At 44.6% G+C, this 13,041-nt stretch overlaps 1 protein-coding gene across 2 annotated transcripts; it reads right to left on the bottom strand.

Moving 5' to 3' along the window:
• Positions 1 to 2,793: 2,793 nt before the first annotated feature.
• LOC308536078 (protein BEX2-like) lies at positions 2,794 to 5,215 on the bottom strand. 2 transcript variants are annotated; one of them, XM_081115122.1, is made up of 3 exons: positions 5,046 to 5,087; positions 4,608 to 4,696; positions 2,794 to 4,235 (listed from the first exon to the last, which is right to left on the bottom strand). In XM_081115122.1, exon 3 carries the CDS (start codon positions 4,228 to 4,230, stop codon positions 3,865 to 3,867), a length of 366 nt encoding a protein of 121 aa, XP_080971248.1. In that variant the 5' UTR covers positions 4,231 to 4,235; positions 4,608 to 4,696; positions 5,046 to 5,087; the 3' UTR covers positions 2,794 to 3,864. The 2 variants fall into 2 exon arrangements, with proteins under 2 accessions (XP_080971248.1, XP_080971249.1); XM_081115123.1 differs by lacking the exon at positions 4,608 to 4,696 and having other exon boundaries at positions 3,631 to 4,235; positions 5,046 to 5,215.
• Positions 5,216 to 13,041: the final 7,826 nt, after the last annotated feature.

Below are 13,041 nucleotides of genomic sequence, written 5' to 3'. Positions count from 1 at the left end.
GCAATCCTAAATGACTCACTAGATCAGATGGATTTAATCAAGCGACATCTTTAGAACACTTCACCCAAAAGCTACAGAATACCTATACATTCTTCTCAAGTGCACACGAGACATATTCAAAGATAGCCCACATATTAGGACACAGGCAGTCTCTCCAAATTCAAGAAGATTGAAATCATATCAAGCATCTTCTCAGATCACAATGGCGTAATCCTATCTAATAATAGACAAGTATGGTAATTGACTGTACCTTCACTACACCTTCCATTGGCTAATCAGCACAATATGCAAATTAACCACCAACAAAGATGGCAGCTAATTTGCATACTGCAGGCAAGGCGGGACAGCACGAGCCACCAGTGCGAGCCACCATCCAGGCCCCCGTGTGCAACCCCAGAAGCCGCCTGATATGGCAGTAACTCTACCAGTAAGCACTCTGAAAGTCAGTGGCATAAATGCACCAATTAAAAGACATATTTTGAGGATGAATCAAAAACAAAACCCACTTTAAATATAAAGACACATATAGATTAAAAGTAAATGAATTAAGCTGCAGCCTGTTTTGCTTAGTGGATAGAGCATTGGCCCGTGGACTGAAGGGTCCCAGGTTCGATTCCAGTCAAGGGCATGTACCTCAGTTGCTGGCTTGATCCCCAGTCCCTATCAGAGCATGTGCAGGAGGCAACCAATCAATGTGTCTCTCCCTTTCCCTTCACTCTCTCTAAAATTCAATGGAAAAATATCCTTGGGTGAAGATTAACAAAAACAAAGTAAATGGATTAAGTAACATTAAAGAGATTATAAGAAAAATATATTCCAAATTTTGTTAGTTGTATAACGTTTATGTTTAAATTAACACCTAAGAAATTGGGTGAAGGGTACATACAATATGCTGTAGTATTTTATAGTTTTTTTACATGTATGAAATTATTTCAAATTAAAATATTAAAAAATTAAAAACTAATAAAATATTAATTGAAATGTATCTGCACTACATAAAAAAATCTCCTAATTGCTTCTAGCATAATTTATTAAATTGTGCTAAAATTTATGAGGGTTCAATTAAAAAATATCTTAATTCTAAATGATATAATAGAAAATATATAATAGTGCAGTTGTAAGCACTTATCTGAAAATAAAAATTTAAAGAAGTGAATTTAAAGAAGGGATTAGCCAAAAAAATATATGCACAACCCATGGACACAGACAACAGTATGGTGATGGCCAGAGAGAAGTGGGGGGCAAGAGCTGGGTAGAGGGGGCAAAAGGGGGGAAATTGGGACATCTACACTAATAAAAGAGAAAAATGGTAATTGGCATACGGCGCTACCGTTTCCATTGGCTAATCAGGGCTATATGCAAATTAACTGCCAACTAAGATTGGCAGTTAACTGCCAACAAGATGGCGGTTAATTTGCATATGTAGTCACAATGCAGGGAGGCGAAAGGGAAAGCAGGAAGAAGCCCCCTGACACTGACAGTGATCGGAAACCCAGGGGGAAGCTAAGAGCTGGGGGGCAGGGCAAAGGCGGCCCTGGGGCCACCTTTGCCCTGCCCCCCAGCCATGATCGGAGAATCAGGAGCCTTTGCAGCCCTGGCCAGTGATAGCAGGAAGTAGGGGTGGAGCCAGCGATGGGAGCTGGGCACGTTCGAAGCTGGCAGTCCCAGGAGCTAGGGGTCCCTTGCCTGGGCCTAAAGCGGAGCCCATGATCGCAGGGCCGCTGCTGCTGCGGGTCCCTGCTGCCCGGGCCGGACGCCCAGGCCAGAGGCGTTAGGCCTGGGCAGGGGCGGAGCCTGCAACCGCGGGGAGCTGGGGGGTCGGAGCCAGGGATTGGGGGGATATGATGGTCCCCTTGCCCAGGCCTGAAGCCTGGGTCAGAGGCGTCAGGCTTGGGCGGGGGGTGGAGCAAGCGATCAGAGGGAGATGGGGGTCCCCTGCCCACTCATGATTCCTGGGCCAGAGGCCTCAGGCTTGGGCGGGGGTCAGAGCCAGTGATCGGGGGAGATGGGGGTCCCCTGTCCAAGCCTGACACCTCTGGCGGAGGCGTCAGGCCTGGGTAAGGGGCCGATCAGGCGATCGGAGGGTGATGGGGGTCTACGCCTCTGACAGAGGCGTCAGGCCTGGGCAAGGGGCCGATCCTGCGATTGGAGGGTGATGGGGGTCAACGCCTGAGGGCTCCCAGTATGTGAGAGGGGGCAGGCTCGGCTGAGGGACACTCCCCCCCACACACACACACACCCAGTGCACAAATTTCGTGCACTGGGCCCCTAGTCGTATATAATAATAATAAAAGGCTAATATGCAAATTGACTGAACGGCAGAATGGCCAGTTGCTATGATGCGCACTGCCCACCAGGGGGCAGACTCTCAATGCAGGAGCTGCCCCCTGGTGGTCAGTGCACTTCCATATGGGGAGTGCCATTCAGCCAGAAGCTGGCTCATGGCTGGCCAGTGCAGAGGTGGTAGCAGGAGCCTCTCCCACCTCCATGGCAGCACTAAGAATGTCCAACTAACAGTTTAGGCCCGATCCCTTGGGGGCCTAAGCCTTTAGTTGGACATCCCCCAAGGACTCCCTGGCTGCCAGAAGGATATCTGACTGCAAGCTTAGCCCTGATTCCTCGGGGAGTGGGCCTAAGTCAACAGATGGACATCCCCCAAGGGGTCCTGGACTGCAAATGGGCACAGGCTGGGCTGAGGGACCCCCCACTCCCCCAGGTCACAAATTTTTGTGCACCGGGCCTCTAGTATTAGAAATAAACTACAATAAAAACAATAAAAAAATTCAAACACTTGGAGGCTAAATAGCATGTTATTAAATAATGATTGGGTTACCAAAGAGATCAAAGAAGAAATAAAAAGCATCCTGGAAACAAATGACAATGAAAACACAACAATCCAAAATCTATGGGACACAGTGAAAGCAGCCATGTGAAGCAAATATAGACTCGAATATATAAGGAAGTCCCGGGTCTATTCATCTGGCTAAAGGCCCACAAAATCACTTGGTCTGGCCCTGCCAAGGCATTAGGGGTGAGTTAATTAAATATATGACCAAATGTAGCAGGCTAATTTTTAAGTTGATAATTTTGTATGGCCCTCAAATGATTTTATAAATATCCAAATGGCCTTTGGCAGAAAAAGGTTCCCCACCCCTGAGCTAAAGTATCCAAATTTCATAACCAAGTATTTACTAACTGATCCTCCTACTTTCATAAGATCATTAAAAAATAGTTTCCACCCTGGCTGGTGTGGCTCAATTGGTTGAGCATCATCCCATGCACTGAAAGGTTGCTGGTTAGATTCACAGTTAGGGCACACACACAGGTTGTGGGTGCAATCCCTAGTGAGGTTGCATACAGGAGGCAAACATTTAAAGTTTCTCTCTCTCACATCAATGTTTCTATCTCTCCCTCTCCCTTCATGTATCTCTAAAATCATTAAAAGCATATTTTAAACAATAGTTTCTATTTCTTCTCAAACTGCAGATAATATAAAGTAAAACATATCAACCCATCTCACAAAAATGAGTTCCTGTATTAGTCACTTGATATATTTAATTTCAGCATTTTCTCTTCATGTATTAAATTAATATAAGATATGAAGTGAAAAGAATACAGAGATTACTTTTTAAAACTGCTTTATTAACTTCAGAATATATCATAAGCATCTTTCCATGCAATAGGTGAAATTTTCCTGGTAAAAAAATCTCATAGGCTGGGACAAAAGCACCACATTGAACTAGAAGCTGGTAAAGATCCACCAGAAACAAGTGCCATCAAAAGATTTACAACAAAGGTACATTACAAACATGTGTCTTTAGAAAGCAGATGTATCCCTATTAACTTCAGGGAAAACATCAGGATTCAAGGCATAAGGCAAAACTCATCGTGATGGTCATGGTGAGGGGGGTCCGTGCTAACTGCCCGCAGACTATGACTTAACTGCTTTCCCCTCAGCTTTTCCATCAGCTGCCTCATCTCCTCCCCAACTCTTTCCCTATTCTCCTGTCTCATCCTTGCCGGTGGCTCCCCAAGCCTCTGACCCCCGTCCCATCTGTACTGCAGGATGGGCTGCCTAACACGGAACCGTCTACGATTTCCTCGTGGCACACAATATTCACCAGGCTCTCCTTTATTAGCATCTTGCTCCTTTTCATCCTTTATTTCGTTTTCCTGGTTGGCATTTTCCATGTTGAGATTTTTAACCACTTGTTCCTCTTTGGACACCATTACTCCTAGAAGATAAAAGGGGAGGGAATTCAATTTTTGGTGTACAGAGCAGCACCGAGGACAGACATCTTACTACTCATCTTTCAGAGTCCTGGATAGGAAAGGTTATTTTTTAAAACTCTTGTTTCCCACCTGAGAAGCTCCCTACACCCTCTAGTGGGCCTCCAGTCCCAGCTCTCCCACTTCCCTCTCACTTCTCTCCCCTTCCTCGCCCCAAACCCACCATTTCTCCTATACATTCATCCCTAGGCCTCTTCAGGCACCAAAGTGGAGGCCAGGGGACCAGGGATGGAGGACTTGGTGGTGGAAGGGGGAGGGGGGGCGGTGTCTCAGACTGGTCTCTGCATCCACCCCGCAGCACTATACCTTTCACCCACCTGGGCCTATCCTTGATGTCTCCCCTTTTCTTGATTCTCGCCGCGGGTGCGCCGCTGGATACTTGACAGAGACCCACAGACCCACAGATCTGCAGAGGGCCGGGGTAGAGGGAGCAGGGACTGTTGGCAAACGCTACTCACCTACTCGCTGCCGCCAGGTCCCTCCCCCACCCCCGCTTCACATCTCCCCCCGTCTCCCCGTAGCGGCTTCACCATTTTCCTACAGGAACTCGGCGGTGACTTCCATCGCCGAGTTGCTCTGCTGCCCTCCCTGGATCCCCGCCGCCCCAGCACCCCCACCCCACGGGGTCGCCGTGGAAGTTCCCGGGAAAGCCGGGGCGCAGAAAGCCGGCGGGGACCGGGCGCTGATGCCCTGCGCCGGCCTCCGGGGTTGGCGGGCGGCCGCCGCCCTGGGCCCCGCGCGTCCCGGGCCCTTACCTGCTCCGCTTGCCCTGGGCCGGTGCCAGCCCGCCGCGCGCAGGACAGCGGGGCGCTGGCACCCAGAAGGGAGTGACGACTGCACCGAAGGCTGCAGCTCCCGGTCACGTGAGGGCCTCGCGTCACCAAGGAGCTCAGGAGCCCCCGCCCGTCCCCTCCCACCACCTCCCTGTCCCACCTCTGTCTCCCCGTCCAACGCCCCCCCCCTCCCGCCCTGCTCCCACTGGCCAGAGAGGTGTTTGACCAGACCCGCCCCCAACTGCGCAACCAATCTCTCCAAGTCTCTGCTGGGCCCAGCGTGTACCTTCCTGTCACTCAGCCTGGTCCTCTCCAATCTGAGGGCCCACCCTACGATTGGGGGTTGTTCCCTGGTTACCAGGGAGGGTCTGCACCTCCCCCATCCCCAACAACAGCACAGCCTTGGCATTGGCTTTGGCCTTTTCTGCTTTCTCTCTTCTTCTCCCTGGCTATATATCTGCTTCCTAACCATTTCTCTTTATTATTTCCTTTTCAAAAATCAGTATGGTCCAAAAAACTGAAAAGTATGAAATTTCATTTTTAAAAGTCACGCTTCAACCTGGGGAAGTATCATTGTTTATGTTCTGCACCACACAGAAAACATTTTCTTTGGGCTCCATACAACTTCATTTTTGGAACATTCTAGCTTGTTTAAAAATTTTACAGAAAGGAGGGGGGGCCGGTGTTCCTAAACACAATTGGTATTTTGAAAATGATCTGTGAAGTAGATCTTCGGGAAGAAGTCCAGTTGTCAGATCATGGCCATTTAATGTAAATAATCTACTTTTTCCTCCCTTCTGGGTCAAATTTCAAGTTTTATTAATAAACTTATATATCTTATTCTATCATAATAAACATTCATTAAATATGAAAAAGCATTTGCTGAAAACTGAAATCATCTGCTAAAGTTTAGTGGCTAATACTAATGATGGTTTTGAGGCAGGGTGAGCGATGAAGATAGTCAGATCATTTCTTTTTTGATAGACTGGGAAGGGGCTGGTCTTCCCGCTGCCACATTCCAGAGCAAGCATGTCAAACTGCCGCCCTTGGGCAGCATGTGGCCCAGCCAATATAACGGTATGTAAGAAACGTTTTAATAAAAATTTTGTAACTTAATTTTTACAATATCCTGTTATACATGATTATTAATAATGAACTACAACGTTCGTTAATGACTGATTACTATAATCATATTGCATTCATTTCCCTTACTCGCCTTACGAACGGGTGCACAATTTCTCTCCACTAATACTAGCAGCGAATATTTTAGCAGCCGATTGCCATGTCATTAGTCTTGTACTGACTTGTTTGGTGTGCGCAACAGGAAATATTTCATTTTTGGAGCACAAGAAAAATAGGTTTATTTGTGTTATGCTTATTAATTTGTGCAATTATTCAGTGTCTGGTAAGTTAATGTTCAAGAAAAAAAGATAAATTTTTATTAAAATGTTCTATTATTTTATGTTAACGATGACTCATTTATTTCAGCCCTTTGTATTCAGCATGTCTCGATGGAAATAAACCTACGTTTCTATGAAAATTGAAGCTTTTGTTTTTTTGCGGCCCACATAAATTTAAACCTTGTTTATTTGGCTCTTGTTAGCCTTTGTGTTTGACATGCATGTTCCAGAGCCTCTCATTCCTTACATTCATACTCCTCACTGTTACTTACTCCTATTATATGGATGGAGAGGTGACCAAGGTATTGACCTGAGCAAATCTTTGGGTTCCCTCCATTTCTTTTCCAAATTCCCACCTAGTGATTCACTTCCCAGATACATGGTGGGGGCAGGGGTCTGTCCTCATACTAGAAATCAGGTGGGCATCTTCTACACCTGGTGGTGGGGTATTCCAAGAATCATAGATAAGTGATTGCTGGGGGAAGAGCCTCCCCAGTCAGCCTGCTCTCTTCTTTTTCACCTTGTCCAGGTAGAGGCCTCTCTCAGACCTTTCTGCTATCTCTCACCTGGCTTAGGAAGTGGAAACTGCTGGGATCCTCACCCTAACCTCCTCGCCTCCAGAGCACTTAGGAAGAACCTAGCCTTGCTGCAGGATCACTATCTGCCCTTCCATACCACTCTGGTACTCCCTCATTTATGAAAGGCCCTGAGGAATATTCTCTGCAGTCCATCCTGAGTAACCTTAGATTAGGCATTGTGAACGTGGAAGTCTGTGGAAACCATTAAATGTTATTCAAAGTTATGTGTATATGTGAGGGTGGTAGTGGTAATAGATTCAATTTTTTTGTAGGGAGAGAGAACATACTTCTTAGCAGATTCTCAAAAGATGTTGTGATTCCTCACCCCTCAAAAAGATTAAAAGTCTCTCTATATACTGTCTCACGCTTTCTCATGTAAATTATTCTCACGTAGACCTGCTTATTTTTCCTTTGTTTCCTGCCTTAGTATCCACCCATTGGCCAACTCAGAACCTAGCCATTGTCCCCTCTTCATTGTCCCTCATATTCTATTAGTAACCAAATTCGGTTGTGATTATCTTTATATCTTTTTTATTGTTGACAGTATTACAGATGTCCCCTTCCCTCCACACACACACACTCCTTTGCTCCCCTTCACCCAGTCTCCACCCCAGCCCAGGCCTTTAGGACATTGTTGTCTGTGTGCAAGGGCTATGCATATATGCATATGTGTTCTTTGGTTAATCTCTTCCTGTTTCCTCCACCCCACCTTCCCTCTGAGATCTGTCAGTCTGTTTCATGCCTCCATGCCTCTGGATTTATTTTGTTCGTCAGTTTATTTTGTTCATTAGATTCTACATATGAGTGAGATCTTTTGATATTTGTCTTTCTCTGACTGGTTTATTTCACTTACCATAATAATCTCCAGGTCCATCCATGCTGTCACAAGGCTGAGATCCTTCTTTTTTTACAGCTGCATAATATTCCATTGTGTAAATGTACCACAGCTTTTTTTTACCCACTCATTTACTAATGGGCACTTGGGCTGTTTCTAGATCTTAGATATTGAAAGCAATGCTGCTATGAACATAGTGGTGTATGTATTCTTTCTGATTGGTGTTTCAGTATTCTTAGGATATATTCTCAAAAGTGGAATCATTGAGTCAAACAGCAGTTGCATTTTTAATTTTTTTGAGAAAACTCCAAACTGTTTTCCACAGTGGTTGCACCAGTCTGCATTCTCACCAGCAGTGCACTGGGGTTCCCTTTCTCTACATTCTCACCAGCATTTGTTGTTTGTTGATTTATTGATGGTAGTTATGGTGGCAGGTGTGAGGTGATACGTCAATGTCATTTTAATTTGCATCTCTGATAATTTGAGCATTTTTTTTCATATGTCTATTGGCCATCTTTATGTCCTCTTTGGAGAAGTATCTATTCTGGTCCTTTTCCCACTTTTTTAAAAAAAATATATTTTATTGATTTTTTACAGAGAGGAAGGGAGCGGGATAGAGAGTTAGAAACATCGATGAGAGAGAAACATCGACCAGCTGCCTCCTGCACACCTCCCACTGGGGATATGCCCGCAACCAAGGTACATGCCCTTGACTGGAATCGAACCTGGGACCCCTCAGTCCGCAGGCCGACGTTCTATCCACTGAGCCAAACCGGTTTGGCTTTTCCCACTTTTTAAAAATATATTTTTATTGATTTCAAGAGGGAGAGGAAGAGAGAGATAGAAACATCAATGATGAGAGAGAATCATTAATTGGCTGCCTCCTGCACGTTGGACCGAGACTACAACCCAGGCATGTACCCTTGACCAGAATTGAACCCGGGACCCTTTGGTCTGCAGGCCGACGCTCCATCCACTGTGCCAAACTGGCTAGGACATTTTTCCATTTTTTAATTGGATTGTCTTCCTTTTGTTGAGTTGTATGAGTAGTTTATGTATTTTGGAAATTAACCCCTTACCAGCTATATCATTGACAAATACATTCTTCCATCCAGTGGGTTCCCTTTTCATTTTGTTGATGGTTTCTTTTGCAGTGCAGAAACTTTTTAGTTTGATGTAGTAGCATTTATTTAACCTTTCCTTTGTTTCTTTTGCCCTAGGACAGTGGTCGGCAAACTCATTAGTCAACAGAGCCAAATATCAACAATACTTCTTCAAAATAGACTCGCCCAGGCTGAAAACCGACTTCTGCGCATGGGCCACGAAGTTTCAATCGCACTGTATGTGCACACTCGCACGTGGTATTTTGTGGAAGAGCTACACTCAAGGGGCCAAAGAGCCGCATGTGTCTTGCGAGCCGCGGTTTGCCGACCATGGCCCTAGGAGATGTAGCTGCAAAAATACTGTTATGTGAGATGTCTGAGATTTTACTGCCCATGTTTTCTTCTAGGATTTTTATGGTTTCATGACTTACATTTAGGTCTTTTATCTACCTTTATATCTTTTTAAAATATGCCTTTATTGCCCTAACCGGTTTGGCTCAATGGATAGAGCGTCGGCCTGCAGACTCAAGGGTCCCAGGTCTGATTCTGGTCAAGGGCATGTACCTTGGTTGCAGGCACATACCCAGTAGGGAGTGTGCAGGAGGCAGCTGATAGATGTTTTTCTCTCATCGATGTTTCTAACTCTCTATCTCCCTTCCTCTCTGTAAAAATTCAATAAAATATATTTTTAAAAAATATGTCTTTATTGATTTTAGAGAGAAAGGGAGAGAGTGATATAGAAACATCAATGTGAGAAGAACATCAATGGGCTGCCTCCTGCATACCCCCTACTGGGGATTTGCCAGGAGCCGATCTATCCTTGCTGTTTCAAGGGACCTGGCATATATGGCATACTGTTCTTAATATGTTTGCTCACCTTCTTGGCACTATGTGTTTTAACCAAGGTCACCTCTCTGAGAAAGGTTGTTTCCCCAGGTAGGGATTTTCCCCTGAAGTTAGGGAGGGAATAAAACCCCTTAACTAAGTGCCAGGTGGGTAATTAATCACTTTAACTACGAACAATCATGCTTAAGCTACATAATCTTTACTCCCTGGAATGGAGATAAGAAATGCCCTAACCTTTGGAATAGAGATTGATAGGATTGGAATCAACTGGTATAAATACAGATGTAACAAGACAACAGGACACAGAACCTAGAGACAGAACCTACACAGAACCTAGAGACAGAAGAACTTCCCTGGAGAGAACATGGCAAAAGATCCTGGACAGAAACTGGCCACAGAACCTAGAGACAGAACCTAGAGAGAGAACATGGCAAAAGATCCTGGACAGAAACTGGCCACAGAACCTAGAGACAGAACCTAGAGAGAGAACATGGCTGAAGAACCTAGAGACAGAACCTGGCTACAGAACCTGGATAGAACATGGCAAGAGAACCTGACTAGAACCTGGTGACTGAACCTGGCTGGAGAACCTGGAGAACCTGGCTGGAGAACCTAGCAAGAGAACATGGACACAGAACCTGGCTGGAGATCCTGAACTGAACTTCGCTGGAGATCCTAACCAGAACTTGGCTAGAGATCCTGGCTAGGCTGCTGATCAACTGAATGCTGTCTCCGTGTCATTCCTTCTTCGCCGACTCCGTCCACACCTTTGGGGACCCCTGGACCTGCTGGGGTTGGACCCCAGCTGGGATTGAGCCTGCAACCTGGCCATGTGCCCTGACCAGGAATCAAACTGGTGACCTCTTGGTGCATAAGTAAATCTTTTTTCCAGGCATGTCCTCTGTTTAGCTCAAATAAACTCATAAACTTTCTCTAAGTTTGGATGCTTCTTACCTCAATAACTGTTTACAGTAAAGAGCCTGGTTTCTTCCTGATGCTTATAGTAAAAGATGAAAGAATTAAAATTGAGGAAGGAACTATTAAGTAAAAAGGAACCAGCACTTGGTAATTTGGAGAATACTCAGTCTATTTAGGTTGCAGAATATTTTTAAGTGTGTTTTGGAAAAAAGAGCCAAGAGTCTGGCGGAACACCTTTTGTTGAAGACATTAGATATGTGTCTAATGGATCCAGTCAATCCTCTCAGCAGAATCCAGGAATAGAAATGAGGTTGTCCTGGAAACATCTGTGGAGAAGCCTCTTGTCTGATGGCATGGATCCCCTGGACATACATAGGAGACCCACATGTTTTTTGAGAAAAATGTTATACAACCAAAATTGCTGCCAGCTTTCCTTCAGGGCAACAAAGGAGGGACAAAATGAAAGAAGGCTGTCAGACTTCTGTGATTCTACAGATAGGAAACAGGGTGACAGAGCTACTTGGCTGCTAACATGTGATGTACTTCAAGAAATACAAAGAATAGTATAAAAAAACAATTTGACAACATATTAATGAATAAATGACTTAAAAAAACGAAAGGAAAAGAATAACTCTGAGGACAAAGACACAGATATAGAAGCAGATTTCAGAGAGGGCAGGGCCCCTAGAGAATAAAGCATGATGCCACAAAGAATAATTATTGAGTATTAAATCCTAACATAATTTACCCTGCTTGGTTTCAAACTTGCTTGGGACTAGTGACTCTTTTAATCCTTTATATGTTATTTTTAGAATGAGAATGTACATCATATGCTTGTTTCACCATTGTATTTTGGAACAGATAACTTTTTTGGTTTTACAGTTCCACAAATAGAGACAAATTTTATCTGCACATGGATCATAGCCAGAGTTTCACCCATACCTTTTAGATTATGAGATTTGGGAATTTTTGAGTTGACATTGGGATGAAATATTTGACTTAGAGTTGAGGTTAGAATTCATTAAGACTTTTTGCCCTGGCCTGTTTGGCTCAGTGGATAGAGCATCGGCCTGCAGACTCAAGGGTCCCAGGTTCGATTCTGGTCAAGGGCATGTACCTTGGTTGCGGGCACATACCCAGTGGGGAGTGTGCAGGAGGCAGCTGATCGATGTTTCTCTCTTATCGATGTTTCTAACTTCTCTATCCCTCTCCCTTCCTCTCTGTAAAAAATAAATAAAATATATTTTATTTAAAAAAGTCTTTTGGTGATGGTGGGATGAGGTGAGTGTATTTTTTACCTGGGATGGATGTGAATTTTGGGGAGGGGGTGGAGGAGTGAGAGTAGCCTAGTGAACTTTAAAAGATATGACCATCCAGAACCTCAGAATGTGACCTTATTTGGAATAAAGGTATTTTCAGATAAAATTAAGTAGGGATCTCAAGATTAAATCACCCTGGATTAGAGGGGACTATAAAGCCAATGATGCTTGACTGTATAAGAGACAGAAAGGAAAAAAAAACAGAGACCCAAGTAAGAAGATCATGTGAAGATGGAGGAAGAGATAAAGTTATGTTGACACAAGTCAGAAAACAACAGGAGCAACCATAAGCTAACATTGGCAAGAAATGACTCTCCCCTGGAGTCTTTATAGGATCATGGCCCGGCTGGCACTGTGAACTTTGATTTCTGGCCTGCAAGACAGTGAGAGAATAAATTTCTGGGGTGTGTGTGTGTGTGTGTTTTAATCCTCACCAGAGGATGTTTTTTCCATTGCTTTTTAGAGAGTGGAGGAAGGGAAGGAAAGAAAGAGAAAAAGAGGGAGAGGGAGAGGGAGAGGGGGAGAGAAAGAGATGGAGAGAGAGAGAAAGAAAATCATCAATATGAGAGAGACACATTGATTTGTTGCCTCCCCCAGGGGCCCTGACTGAGGCTGGGAATTGAACCTGTAACCCAGGTATGTGCCCTTGACCAGAAATCAAACCCATAACCCTTTGGTGTATGGGCCAATGCTCTAACCACTGAGCACACAGGTCAGTGCAATGTCTGTTTTCTTAAGCCATCCATTTTGTGAAACTGTTATAGAAGACCTAAAAAACTAATACAGCAATATAGTGCACATATTTTTCTAAAAATACGATTATTAGGTTTCTTTTTTCTTTTAGTAAAATTTGTCTTCATTTTATTTCAATACTAGAGGCCCGATGCATGAAATTCATGCAAGGGGCTCAGCCCTCACAGCCCCGTCTGCCTCAGCTGGCCCTCGCAGCCTCAGCTGGCCCTCATAGCCCTGCCTTCAT

Source organism: Myotis nattereri (assembly GCF_964212035.1).
Source record: "Myotis nattereri genome assembly, chromosome: X".
Lineage (NCBI taxonomy): Eukaryota > Metazoa > Chordata > Mammalia > Chiroptera > Vespertilionidae > Myotis > Myotis nattereri.
Note: the sequence above shows the minus strand (reverse complement) of the source record. Positions and strands in the feature narration are given on the sequence as shown.

Bases quoted from the DNA above. Each gene is read 5' to 3' on its own strand.
- LOC308536078 (XM_081115123.1), bottom strand. From the start codon at position 4,230: ATGGTGTCCAAAGAGGAACAAGTGGTTAAAAATCTCAACATGGAAAAT.